The sequence below is a fragment of the Babylonia areolata genome, chromosome 24, assembly GCF_041734735.1.
Source record: "Babylonia areolata isolate BAREFJ2019XMU chromosome 24, ASM4173473v1, whole genome shotgun sequence".
NCBI lineage: Eukaryota > Metazoa > Mollusca > Gastropoda > Neogastropoda > Buccinidae > Babylonia > Babylonia areolata.
In genome coordinates, this window is record NC_134899.1 from 22,734,484 (window position 1) to 22,748,925 (window position 14,442).

At 40.9% G+C, this 14,442-nt stretch overlaps 1 protein-coding gene across 3 annotated transcripts in view; it reads left to right on the forward strand.

Annotated features, from left to right (window-relative positions):
* LOC143298824 (E3 ubiquitin-protein ligase RNF213-like) overlaps nucleotides 1-14,442 on the forward strand; it is a 232,974-nt gene that overhangs the window by 134,981 nt on the left and 83,551 nt on the right. For all 3 annotated transcript variants that reach the window (XM_076611814.1, XM_076611815.1, XM_076611816.1), the window contains exons 55-65: nucleotides 77-209; nucleotides 1,975-2,082; nucleotides 2,698-2,783; nucleotides 3,522-3,686; nucleotides 5,266-5,401; nucleotides 5,825-6,004; nucleotides 7,561-7,691; nucleotides 8,115-8,310; nucleotides 11,573-11,704; nucleotides 12,008-12,197; nucleotides 13,200-13,350. In XM_076611814.1, the coding sequence (XP_076467929.1) occupies nucleotides 77-209; nucleotides 1,975-2,082; nucleotides 2,698-2,783; nucleotides 3,522-3,686; nucleotides 5,266-5,401; nucleotides 5,825-6,004; nucleotides 7,561-7,691; nucleotides 8,115-8,310; nucleotides 11,573-11,704; nucleotides 12,008-12,197; nucleotides 13,200-13,350 (1,608 nt within the window). The remainder of the gene's footprint in view (nucleotides 1-76; nucleotides 210-1,974; nucleotides 2,083-2,697; nucleotides 2,784-3,521; nucleotides 3,687-5,265; nucleotides 5,402-5,824; nucleotides 6,005-7,560; nucleotides 7,692-8,114; nucleotides 8,311-11,572; nucleotides 11,705-12,007; nucleotides 12,198-13,199; nucleotides 13,351-14,442) is intronic.

Consider the following 14,442-nt stretch of genomic DNA (forward strand, 5'->3'; position numbering starts at 1 on the left):
TTGTTTTTTTGTAACGTAGCCTTAGTGGTCAGGTGGTGTAAATGTGATGGATTGTAGTGAGTGTGGACTGTGGCAGAGAGGGCCGCTACCTGCTGCTGCTGACCGAAAACTATGGAGGCCTGCACATCCTGACTGACAACCTGCTGATTGGCCACCCTGTGGAGCCTATCTTTGGCAGTAGCTTTCCCAGGGACCAGGAGTACACACAGGTGGACTGGACCCACCCCATCCAACCTTCTCTCTCTCTCCCTCTCTCTCTCTCTCTCTCTCTCTCCCTGTCTCCCCCTCTCTCTCTCCCTCCCCTCTTTCTCACCCCCTCTCTCTTTCTCTGAGTCATGTCTCTGTCACGTCTCTCTGAGTCTCACTCTGTCCCCTAATCTCTCTCTGGGTCTCTCTCTCTATCCCTTTGTTTCTCTCTCTTTAGGTTGTGAACTCTTGGACTACTTGGTCATAAACATTTGTTTCAATCTGACCCATCCACACTATCTTTTGTCCGCTATGCGTTTTTCTAAGAGAAGACAAATTACTTAAATTTCTTGTTTCACTTAAGTGTACAATCATATTCTTAAAAAATGTTTTGCCTTAAATGAATATATATATATATATATATATATATATATATATTTATATATATATATATATATATATATATATTGCTTGGTGTACATCAAGAAAATTAAGTCCAGTCACTTGCAAAGCATATTGTCAAAGCTTATAACCTTGGACCAGAAATGAAAAATAATACTCATTATTGTCTTTAAAGAAAATTGATTTTATGTAGACTCCTGCATATGAATATATTCTTCTACAAATGTAGTGTGATTTCTTTACAATGCAGCTTAAAAAAAAACTGGATGGTCCATATACTTTGTTTTTTCAGTGGATTTTTAATGTGTATTCTTCTGAAAAGTAATTTTCACCTTTTTTATGTTGTTGTCATTAGGGCTGTTAAGCCAGTCATTCTACATTTTTCTCTCTACCCCTCCAACCTCATTTCTGTTTCTCTCTCTCTATTTCTGTCTTTCTGTCTGTCTATATCTCTCTGTCTCTGTCTGTCTTTCTGTCTCTGTCTGTCTGTCTGTCTGTCTCTCTCTCTCTCTCTCTCTCTCTCTCTCTCTCTCTCTCTCTGTCTGTATATCTATCTTTCTCCCATTCATTCTCTTACCCATATGATGTGTGTCTTTACCCACCTTGATTTCAATGCCTTTGCATCAGTGCACCAGAACCAAATGAAATGAATGCTTGCCTCCAAAGCTCTGAGGATGTCAATGATATGGGAAGTACCTTCAGCAGAGTGACTGCTATGTGTAGTTCTAATCGCATTCTTGTGAATGTGAACCATCTTTTTGAAAGTTTGATTATGGATACAGCCACCATTGCATTTCCTACATTCATTTGCTTGTCTAATGAGACGACTAAATGAAATGATGGTCACCATACTGTGCATGCTGATGACTAAAGGAAAGATCGGTTTTTGCCTGCACTGCTGCTGTTTTCCAACTTTGATGAGGCCTGAGATTACATTTAGTTTTTAACAAATCATTTTTCTTTCAAAATGCTTTGTCAACATCATATTGGGCTTTGAAATAGTTTTTAAATCAATTTTATCATCTGCCTGTCTTTCAGTCTCAGTCCTTGTCTCTCTGCCTCCACCACCCTCTTTATCTTTCTGTCTCTCTCTCTCTCTGTCTCTCTGTCCCTGTCTTTGTCTCTCTCTCTCCACCCCTTTGTCACAGTTGTTTTTTAATTATTGACATGTTCAGTAAGAGTTCGGTAGTCTCTCCCTCCCTCCTTCCCCATTTCTCTCTCATTCTTGATCTGTCATTTGAGCTGGATTACGGATTGTACAGTAGATGGAAAGATCAGATGTTTTAATTTCACAAAACTGAAACTGTACATGCTGTAAAAACCAGAATAAAACATGTATTGTTCTGACTCTTTCTCTCTAAAATGTCTGTTTCAAACTCTGCATAGATCTGCCGTAACATCAACCGCATCAAGATCTGCATGGAGACAGGGAGGACTGTGATTCTTCTCAATCTTGACAACCTGTATGAGAGTCTGTACGATGCTCTGAATCAGGTATGACTTCAACCTGTTTGTTTGTCTACGTGATTTATGCAGCATAAAAGATGAATGACTGTTTTCAGTCTATGCAGCATTGAAGAAGCATGGTGAAATTTACTTCAGAACAAGACAGGGGTACATGGTATGAATCCATTTATGTTTAAGCATTTGCCATTGGATTGCTGATAGATAGAACAAAGTATATGGGACAATTTAAGAAGTTGGCAGTAGAAAAAAACATGCCCTGAAGAAAAGCCTTCTCCGCCTTGGAAATCCTTTGTCAGTAGAAAATACTTGCCCTGAAGAAAAGCTTCTCCGCTTTGGAAATCCTTACATGCACTCATTCTGCAAGACAAATAAGACATAATACAGTATAGATGATAGACAGCACAGTGCACATAGCCAAGAGAAAATGTGGTGTATGCATGACTGAGAGAATGCAGTGCCCATTGCTGCCAGAAAATACAACACAAACATCTGAGGAAATATGACAGTGAAATTGGTGCTCACAAGAAAGAGAGAATGTAGTGCATGCAACAGAGAGAATGAGGTGCACATTACTGAGCAGATCAGGTTGTAGTGAATATATGTGCAAACATAAAATTTTTGTATGTATATTTTTGTTTTCAGTACTACTCATACCTGTCTAATGCCCGTTACGTTGATCTGGGTCTGGGAACTCACAGAGTGAAATGCAAAGTGGATGCACAATTCAGGTGGGTTGATAATCAGATTAGCTTGTGTTCTGTCTGGTTGCCTTAGAGTTCTTTGTCATTTAGCACACACACACACGCACGCACACACACACACTCACTCACTCATGCCCCCACCTCCCTTCCCACCCCACCCCTGCATGCGCACACACACACACACATTAACACACACACACACACACACACACACACACACACACTTACTCACTCACACTCACACGTGGACACATACAGGACATGGCAACAAGACTAAGATTGGTGAAATCAACAAGACTAAGATTGGTGAAATCAGAGTTTCTTTAGTTTTCAGTGAGCAAATGCACAGAACGCATATTTGTCCAGGTATACATCCATGACTTAGAACCTGTGTGCATCTGTTGTTTGCATAATGTCTACAAACAGATCAGCAGCAGTCTACAATGTGTGCTGGCCACTCAGAAAGCTAGTTGTCTTGTTTGTTTGAGTTGGCTTTTGGGGCTTTTTTAACATCACTTTTTTGTTTAGATGATGTGTTTTTTGTTTAGATGGTGTGGTCCAGTGCCCCCAGGGGGCACATGAAATATTATTTCTTTCAGTTTCTTGCTTTGGGTCATGAAGAATGAAGAGTGATTTCTCTTTTTGAGATAATAAAGTTCTGATTCTGTTTCCAACCGTTAGTAATGAACGAATTTATGGACTGAGCAGTGGCTGGCAGTTTGCTATGTGTAGACTGATCTTTAGCTGTCTGTATGGTGTGTGCAGACTGATTGTTGTGGCAGAGAAGCAGACTGTGTATGACAAGTTCCCCATCCCACTAATCAACCGGCTGGAGAAGCACTTCCTCACCGTCAACAGCCTGTTGACACAGGAGCAGCACCAGCTTGAGCAACACCTACAGCACTGGGTTAAGGATTTCATCTGTCGTGGGTGAGTGACACAGAGCTTATGCTGCTCATCACAGGCTGCGATTGTAAATAATGATATGAACTGAATGTCTGCTATCAAAGCATTACATTGTCTATAGGCTAGAGGTGTTTAAATAGTTTTCTTTTTTTTTCTTCATGGTTCTGAAGTTATAACAGTAGGTTACTTTGCCAAAGTCCAAAGCACACATGGAGTTGAAGGTGGAGCATGGGACACCAGAATGCTGAGCAGGTGCAGATGCAGCTTTATGTCACTGATCTGAGCAGCTGCAAGTTGTTGGTGATAGTTTCCCTTGAATGGCCTCACTGCATCGTTTGTTTGGACATGCCAGCTACTACTTCTTTCAGCAGCAGCAATCTCAAGCTGCCAACAAGGCTGAAGATGTGCTCATTGGAGATTGGCTTTTAGGTGTCTTTGTGCCTCTTCTTCAGGCATCCCTGACTGCCACTACCATGAGCCACCTCCCCATAGAAGGCCTGTCAGGAAAATCTGGACTCTTCCATGTGGATGAAATGGCCAGACAGTTGAAGCTGGGCCTGCAAGATCATGCTTTGGATGCTTATCATACCAGCTCTGTCCAGGACCTCTTGGTTAGTGATGTGACCGCTCCTGCCAGCATACCTGCATGATTGACCACAGGGAACATGTGTTGAATTGCTCCAACCATTTGACGTGCCTGCAGCACAAAGTCCGTGTTTTACAGTGATACAGCAGTGATGAAAGGACAGCTGCAATTTATACCATGAACTTGGAAGAGAAGCAAATGTCCTTGAGCTGCAAGACTGGTGCAGATTCCGCCAAGTGCTTGGCACACTTTCTGTATCCTTGTCCAGGGAGCCATCTTCAAAGACAGTGCTGCCCAAGTGCTTAAAGGCTTCAACATTCTTCAGCTGTATGCCATTGATGATAATGTTGGGGGCACTGTCTGGTACAGACTGGAGAAAAACTTGATTGAACTTATTACAAACTTTGGAGAACTTACCAATAATAGTCTGAAGTGGTTCACATGGAGGGCCATCAGTCCAGATTATCAGAAAACAAAGCTTTCATTATGAGCCTCTCCACTGTCCTAGCAACAAGGCGTCTCAAGTCATACATTTATCCATCAATGTGGTACCTGATATAGATACACAGATCAAGGTCTCTGACAGCATGAAAAGCACTTGCGTCCAAAAAAAAAAAAAAATCTGCACTGGAGCGAGCTCACAGCCTTTTTTCGCACCATTGGAAATGCTGAAACTCTTTGAGGGTTCACCATTCAACAGTACCTATCCTACCATATGGTCAAAAAATGTGGTGAACTTTACTGGGCGGACAAGTTTCCTGAGGATTGTCTGCAGTGCAGATCTGGTGACCACATCAAAGGTCTTTGTTAGATCAAAGAAGACTGCATAAATGCATAGAAGCTCATGTCATGCTTGAGACATTTCTCCTGTACCTGTCTAACTGCAAAGACCATGATGGTCATTCTGTGCTGGGGTTTAAACTGCAAGTAAAACCTATAGATTGTCATGTTTTCATAACAGCTTGAATTTAAAACGGTGATACTATGGCGAACAATGTGCAATTATATATTGTGCAGATCTGAGTCTGGTCAACTTAAGATCAATGATGTTTGGGTTGGTCATCACTCTGACACCACTGCTTCAGTGGTGTTGATGGCTTGGGAGAAACACATGACTCCACTACAAACTCTGACTCCAGAACTGCGGGAAAAGGCCAGTATCATTCTTTCCTTGTCAGTATTTTTTTCCTGTCTTTTTTGACTCACCCCCATCCCCTGTTCTCTCTGTCATCCATCTATAATGTGTGCCTCAGCAAGACTTTGTGTGGCACCTCACACCATTTGATAGAATCAAATGAATTGAAAGTGAACACAGAACAAATTGGCCACTTGATGTTCTGAGGAGGTCCGCTACATGGACAAGACCATGAAGTCAATGAAAATGATCTGTTCTCAGCCTTTCCTCAAGCCTGTGGACCTTCTTTTGAAATTGGTTAAAACTGGCCAAAGAAAAATTTAGGAACAGGATTGTTGTTATTAGGAACTGTTGTTCTACAAAACCAAAAACCTTATTTGGATCAGTATACATGTAAATACTGGTAGTCTTGCTGACCTCATTATTTTGATCCTTGTTCAGATTCTGCAAGAGTGCCAGACAGTGTTGCTGTGGTGTGCCACACCAGATGCAGTCATACGTGCGCAGGATGAATGGTGCAGTCAGGTGTACTTCCAAGAGCAGCAGCACAACAGCCTGGCGCAGTATCTGCAAGGTGCACTATTGGACGGGGACAGTGCTGATGTCTGTTTAATGGCACAGGTACATAAAATGATATGTTGTATTAAGTTTCAGTTTCAATTTCTCAGAGACATCACTGTGTTTGGATACAATATACACTACACCACATGTGTTAAAAAAAATCCTGACCAGCAGCAGAACCCAACATGCTAGTCAGGCCTTAAGTGCATGCAAATATATCTGTATACCTATCAAATTAGTTTTCATGTACAGATTTTTGCCAGAGGACAACCCTTTTGTTGCCATGGATTCTTTTTCAGTGCAATAAGTGCTTGCTGTACACAGGACCTCAGTTTATCATCTGTCATCTGATCCAAATGACTAGAGGCTCAGTTTGATTTTCCAGTCAAACACGAGAGAAAAGATGAGACCAAGAATGAAACCCAGACCCTCACGGACACTGTATTTGCAGATAAGCATATTAACCACTCTGCCACCTTCCTCACTGCTTACAACAAGTTTGATGAAAATTACAACTAGACATTGCAAATAGTTTTTCAACTTATCCAAATTTTTAGACCGAGGCATAGCTGAAGAAACGTTTTAAAGTGTGCTTCATCAATTCATATGGGGAAAATGATTTGTGTGTGGCAAACTTTTTTTTTTCTTCTTCTTTTTTGCTTTGCTTTGGCATTTTATCAATAACTTAGTGACACAAGACATGTATTGAAATACAACTTGGAAATCATCACTGATGATGTGATAACAGGATGAGAGATCAAAAGTCAGTCATTTTTTGGCAAAATATTAAAAGCTTAATAGAATTCATGTCTTAAATCCTGTTTTCATCTGACTATTTATTGTGACTGGCCACCGGTCATTGTGAAAAAAAGTCCATTGGAGAGTCCAGATCAAGGGGTCAGAATTGAGGGAATGTGCATACCCTTAGCTAAATCTTCTTCTTTATTCATGGACTGCAACTCCCACGTTCACTTGTCTGTAAACGAGTGGGCTTTTACATGTATGACTATTTTTACCCCACCATGTAGACACCTATACTCCATTTTCAGAGGTGTGCATGCTGGATGTGTTCTTGTTTTCATAACCCATCGAACACTGACATGTATTACAGGATCTTTAACGTGCATATTTGATCTTCTGCGTACGATACACGCGAAGGGGATTCAGGCACAAGCATGTCTGCAAATGTGTTGACCTGGGAATCGCAAAAGTCTCCACCCTTTACCCACCAGGCGCCGTTACCGAGATTTGAATTTCGGACCCTTAGATTGAAAGTCCAATGTGCTAAATGTAAAAAAATGTGGAGAAACACTTGCTCCTTATTACTTCAGTTTCTTTCCATGGATGCAAACAATAAACTTAAAACATTCGCTGAGCACAGGCCACATAGGTTTTCTTTTTGGAATTATGTCGGCTTCCAGCCTCATGAGCAATCACATGACTTATGATTTCTTTTGTGCCATAATTTCCTCTTCTTTTTATCAGAACAATGATAATAACTAATGCAAGGAAAACAGTCCATTTTCAGAGTCATCTCAACATGGTGAAATGACAGTGTAGAGGAATGATAGAGCTTGGGTTTGTCATCCAATTATATTTTGTGTGATTTCTGCCAGGTGACCACCCATTCAAAACTGCTGACTGATGTTGAAAGAAGAGACCTGGAGAAAGGTCTTGCTGGTTACAGCTTCACCCTTCTGCCCCTGCAGGCTTTCCACACTGAACAGCAGTTTCGCCATCAGCTCAGGTGTGTCATGGTCACAGTCAGCTTACCGTGTAAAGCAGACTTAATGTGTCAACTGATATTACCAATTAATTCACCATTATTCACTTACTACAAAATATGATGTTTTGGTCAGTTATAAGTATTCAAAATAACCAACCGCCAAGGGAAAGTGGCTGGTATTGCAGACTGACTTGAACGACATAGGTTTGATCCCCAACCAAGATGGGTTTTTTTCAGTCCATGGGGTGGAGAGCAATGATTTCTGATCAGTGTTCTGCTCTGTGTGTGTGTGTGTGTGTGTTGCAGTTTGTTCCTGGATGAAGGAAAGCAGGGGAAGATATACTCTGTGTGTGTGTGTGTGTGTGTGTGTGTGTGTGTGTGTTGCAGTTTGTTCCTGGATGAAGGAGAGCAGGGGAAGATATACTGTGTGTGTGTGTGTTGCAGTTTGTTCCTGGATGAAGGAGAGCAGGGGAAGAAAGTGCTGCTGATTCAGTGTGAGCGAGGCCACGTGAACCAGAGCCTGCTTCAGTGTGCACAGTACTGTGTTCAGAACATGTGGGCCCATCGCAAGCAGCAGCAGCATGTGCTGTTCCTTGTTCAGCTGCCCCGTGTCACTTCTTCTTCCTTCTCTGGATACATTGTCAGTGCTCAGCTCATGTCAGAGCTACCCCCCCCCCTCCCCTTCCGCCCATTCCCTCCCCACAACCCCCCACACCCCACCTGTCTCTGCCTCCCCTCGCTCATTCAATCTCTCTCTCTCTCACACACACAGTCTCTGTCTCTGTCTGTCTCTCTCTCTCTCATTCTGTGTGTGTGTTTTGCGCACATGCATTTGTGTTTGTGTGTGTGTGTGTGTATGTAGTTGTTTTTTCTCCTGTTCCCTTCTCACTCTAAATTTTTGTGAGTTATTTTTAAGTTCTTGGGCCCTTTCAAGCCTTTATTGAGCAGAAACGTCCATATCTCTCTCTCTCTTTCTATTTCGATATAGGTATAGATAGATAGAGATATCTGCAATCCGTATATCCACACACACACACACATATGCACACCCACCCACACAGAATCTTTTGGTTACCCCTGTGCGTGTGTGTGTGTGTGTGTGTGTGTGTGTGAATGGTCAGCAACCACAAGTGTTAGAAAAACCACAATGGCACAGTGATTGTTATTACTGAGATCTTTCTGACTATTTAGTTTACAAAGAATAATGTTTCAGAAATAAAAATAATCTTTTTTCCCCCTCAACAACTGAAGTTTACAGTCAATGTTAATGTAGGGGAGCGAGGTGGTGAAGGGTTGTTATACACCCATGTAGACTCGTACCACACTCGCGTCCAATTCTCCATTCAATTCTTTATTCAGTTTTATACCAGAACTTAGCACACAAACACACACACACACACACACACACACACAAAAAAAAAAAAAACACCAAAAAAAAACCTGAAAGAAAAGAAACAAAACAAGCAAAATTAATAGCAATGAAACAAAATGGCATAACATGTCCACATGATCATGGCAAATTAAAGGCAATTAAACAATAGCATTTATTACCATGTCCGCATGGCAACACATTATAAAAACAAGAACAACATCTACCATGTCCACATGATCATGGCAGATTAGCAGTGATTAAACAAACATTACCATGTCCGCATTGTCATGGAAAAATAATAGAAAAACAAGAAGCAGCATCAACCATGTCCACATGATCATGGTGAAATAATATCATTGAAGCAAAACAATATCTGCCATGTCCACATGACCATGGCAAGTTAATAATGATTACACAAAATTACAGATTTGTCAATAAAACATAGTGTATTACAGAAAGCATAAAAAAAGGAACTACTTTCAGCTTGAAGTTGAAGTTTTCCACAAATAAAATCATGGAATTCTGTGAAGTTCTTCCACAGACATAAAATTAAAACCATAATCAAGATGTTTCTTGATTAGCAAGGGGTTGGTAGCTATATGTTTTTCCTAAATAACAAAAATAATATTCAGTGTATGGGGCCTTGTGAACACAACCGCATAATGAGTCCTTAAAACAACAGCAATAAACAAACACATAAAAACACTAACACACACCTCAGGACTAAGATGTTCCCACAGGCGCTCGTGCCCACTGCCTGTCAGCCTCACACACACATTCTGCCAGTGAACCTAAGTCACTGAAAACAAGCTGACAGTCATCAGCACCTAAAATCACTAGTCCAGATTTCAACATAACTGGACATTTGGGAACAACCAAGCCATCAGAAATCTGCTATACAAAGGAACATTACTTCGATCTCAGCTTAGCACAACACTCTCTCTCACACACACGCACACACTCAGATTCTTCGTCAGCGACTCAGTCTTTAAAGCTGACGTTCATTTAGCAGAAAGTCTCATTCCTGGCTAAACTACAGCACATAATACAGTTTAAACAGTACACAAAAAAAAAAAAAAAAAAAAAATCGAACATTCAGCATCTCTCAGCATTTTTACAACAAAAGAATACTTATATTTTTCTGGTTCGAAATGTCCACTTCATGCTTCAGAATTGTGTTTATACCGGAAGGTCACAAGAACATGACACATGAACCCTAGGCCCAGTGTGTGTTCCTATACCAAAAATCTTAACAGACACACACCAGCCTATAAAATATCAGTTCTTTTTGAGTTGCAGCAAGTGGTCAACAGCAAAAAAAATAATTACATGTAAAGGAAAGAGTCTTCTCTTTAAAAGAACTTGCTATATCACTGACTAGAAACCGTTTGACAATCTTTTATAAATAGCATAGTTCTTCCATGATGATTTATGTCACAAGAAAAACAACAAAATCATTCTCCATGAAAGTCTGTATGAGACTTGCAAGCAAAAGACATTTAATATAGCAGCATACAGAATAAAAATGAACAGCACTCTGTAGTAATATCTAATAATTACTGGCAGGTAAATTTTCCAAAGTCAGACTTTCTCCTACATAGTATGCCATAAACCAAATTCAATCTTCAACCAAACAAGTGGTTTGTAACTTGTTGGTTTTCCTGCAGACAACCAATACCGATTTATATCGGGGAAAAATCTCACATACCCCAGTCTCTCCCCTTCCACAAAGCACCTGCTTGCTCTGTGATGTTGTCTCTCCAGTAGTTGGAGCCAAAGCGACCCAGAGCTCTAAGAAGATGCCCAAGGTACTATTTTCATCCTTCCTTAACACACCGTAGTACCCTCAGATTCAGTCCCAACAATACTATTATTCACAAAGTAATGAACATAACATTTTCTGAAACTAAAACCTAAAGCAAAAAAAGAGAGAAAAATTCTTACCAACTAGGCCAAGTTAGGTTGGTATATAAGAATAAAGAAAGATATTCCTACACTTCTAATGGCGGGGAAATTAACAAAGGATGCTTACAACCCCTCATTAATTAGTTCTAAACATTCCAAGACAATTAGTCAACTTGGGCCCCCGATGGCTGAGGTATAAGCCAAATGGTCAAAGGGAGATAACCTAGCCCATCCACTCAGTTCAGCATAGTCGGTAACAGACATTCCTGCTGCGTATGAGAGGCCAGTTTATTGTCCTCTCACATTAAACACACTTACAGTCAATGTGTAACAAACTGTTATGTCAAATGATCTCAGCATAATGTACGTCTAATTAAAGTTAGTTCATATTATTCATTCCAATATACATTTTCTGCCATTGACAATTGCAGAACTAAAACAAGAGTTGAAAAAACTTACCTGAAGCCATACAGGTTGGCTTAGGTGTTGGTGTTTGGAAAAGTGACCCATCTGTGATCATGGAGACAAGTTCAGTGTAAGCATTAGACTGACAGCACATGCTGTGTGCAGTAAATCTCTGGAACCAAAATATCTGAGCAGGAGTGTTGACCTGACCTGATTGCAGGGAGGTCGATGGCGATGTGTGCATGTGGATGACCTGCGCAGTCCCTCTTGCCAGCTGCCATCTGTTTCACAGCTTCAGGCAACAAGTCCTGCCCAACTTCTGGCATCCCACCTTGCCAAAACATCTGCTGGGGTATGTGCGAGGGTCTGTTTTTTCCTGTTTACTCTGTGACATCATCATTATTATTATCATAATCATTGTTGTTAATATTATTGGCTAAAATGTGGGGTTTTTTTTTATCTGACATACTGACACACTGATTAATAAGTCATTTCACAATTTTGCACACACACACACATGCACACATACAGACACTCACACCCACTGCTCATGCACACACTTTGAAATGATTGCAATGAATAGATGATCTTAGCTAGGTGGAAAAATCATGTTATGCTGTTCATATGGTTACTAAGCACAGTGTGGAACTTTCAGACTTCAGAGACTGAAGAAAAAGAGGAGGATGAAGCCAGGGTTGCACCACATGGTTTGAGTCTGGATCTCATCCGGCGTCTGCTGGTAGCTTGTGTCCAGAATGCGATTGCTAGGGTTCGGGATGCCACCCCAGCCTGCGATCGTGTCACCCATCGCATAGCACTCCTCCTGCAGTGGTTGGAGAACACAGGTTAGTTTATGCAGGTGTGGAAAGAGTGTAGTTTTTAGTTTAGGTATAAATAGATATTTCTTCACCAGTAAAACAGTTTATGTGCATGGTGTGTGTGTGTGAGTGTGTGTGTGCACATGTACATGTGTGAGGTAGAGAGAGTGTGTCTGGGTGTTTACATCCTAACTTGCGCCTGTGTAATCATCTTTTCACAAGTTTTTTTTTATAAAAGATATATATATATATTTTTTAATTATAATTTCATATATGTTGTAAAAATTTTATGCGGTATAGGTGTACATACCACTGCATTGAAACTTTCTATGTGATAGTAGGGCAGCCTAGGGTTTATGTCAGGCTTAGCAGGATTTTACGCTGCTTGAGTTCTAAGCATCTTCCCTTCTGATCCTGTCAGTGATTCCAGATAGAAAAGAGAATAAGAATATGGCGTATTTTGTATCAGGTGCAGGAATGACAGAAGGATAGGATATGGCGGGCAGGCAGTCACAGGATAATGTAAACTCTCATTCTTTCATTGTATCATGCAAACTTCAGTACCAAGGAGAGAGGGGTAGGTGATGGTAAAGAGAGGAAGGGGCTGGCTTGACACCAAAAGAGAAAGCAGAGCGTCAAAAAAGTGTTACGCGTGAAAGGAATGGGGAAGAGGTGACAAAAGGAATGAACAGAAAGGGCTCCAACAAGAGGTAGCATCGCTGTGCAAGACACCCATTTCACAAACAGGAACACAACACATGATAACATTGTATATTTTCACTGGGTTCAAAAGAGACCATTATGTTCACGATTTATGTTTTCACTGGGTTCAAAAGAGACCATTATGTTCATGATTTCAGCTAAAGGAGGCAGACTTATACAAAATCCATGTAATTCCTGATGTTATTTTTTTAACTCGACCCACCCCTTTTCCAACTCCTGTTTTAGAAGGGTGTGACAGTCAACATAAAAACTGAAGCTTGTGTATATGCATTGTGTGTGTGTGTGTGTGTGTGTGGTGATGTGCAGAAAAGGAAGCTTTCCTGCTTGGCGTGCTGCGGATGGTACATGTTATGATGCAGAAGAAGGAAAACTTAAATGCTGAGTTCATCTCCCCCACTGAGTGGCTGACACAGAAAGCAGCCAGCCCAAACTCAATCAGAATCGCTGGCACAATGAGGTAGCCTGGCATCTTAATATCACCTTGTTCAGCAGTCCGCACAGAAACACACACAAACATGCATGCACACCATACACACACTTGTACACAAGCAAACACACACCTTGGCATATACGCACAGCACAACACAACACACACACACACACACACACACACACACACACACGCACACATATGTATGAAAATACATATCTCCCAGTAAGTTGAAGTTTCTTCTTCTTCTTCTTCTTCTTCTTCCTCTGTGTTCATGGGCTGCAACTCCCACATTCACTTGTATGTACACGAGTGGGCTTTTATGTGTATGACTGATTTTACCTGGGGTGTGCATGCTGGGTATGTTCTTGTTTCCACAACCCACTGAACAGTGACATGGATTGCAGGATCTTTAACATGCATATTTGATGTTCTGTTTGTGTATACACATGAAGGGGGTTCAGGCACAAGCATGTCTGCACATATGTTAACCTGGGAGATCGGAAAAATCTCTACCCATTACCCACCAGGCGCCATTACCAAGATTTGAACCCAGGACCTTCAGATCGAAAGTCCAACGCATTAACTACTTGCTTATTACGCCCGTTGAAGTTTGTTCTGGATTTAACCAAGTGTATAACAAAACTTACAATTTAAAATAGGAATGAGTAGGGTTAGGATCACAACAGGTTTAGGCACGACTCGACGCAAACATTCCATTTGCAAAAAATTCAAATTGCATATTTGCATGTCCTGGAAATGTTGTGTGTATTAGTAAATTGTTGTGTAATGTATAATCTTGAATAAAGTTTCATGTAGGCCTACTTGCATGCAGTCATATTTACTCACACCCATTTTCCAAGAATGAGTTCAGTAAAGCTTGTCCAATGTTTTAGTGAGCTGTTGTCTTGTAAAATCTGGGTACAGCAGATTCCATTCACCATTAAGGCACATTTAATTGTTACTCCATTTGCAGCAGCTGCTGTTGGGCTTGACAAGTAAGTATTGTGCGCAATTAAAGTGACAAATGTTGACGCCTACCATGAAAAAATGTCCTTTGTGCCACAAATTTGTGTTTTGTATATTTTCTGTTCCATCATCTGTGGCTTACCAGTGACA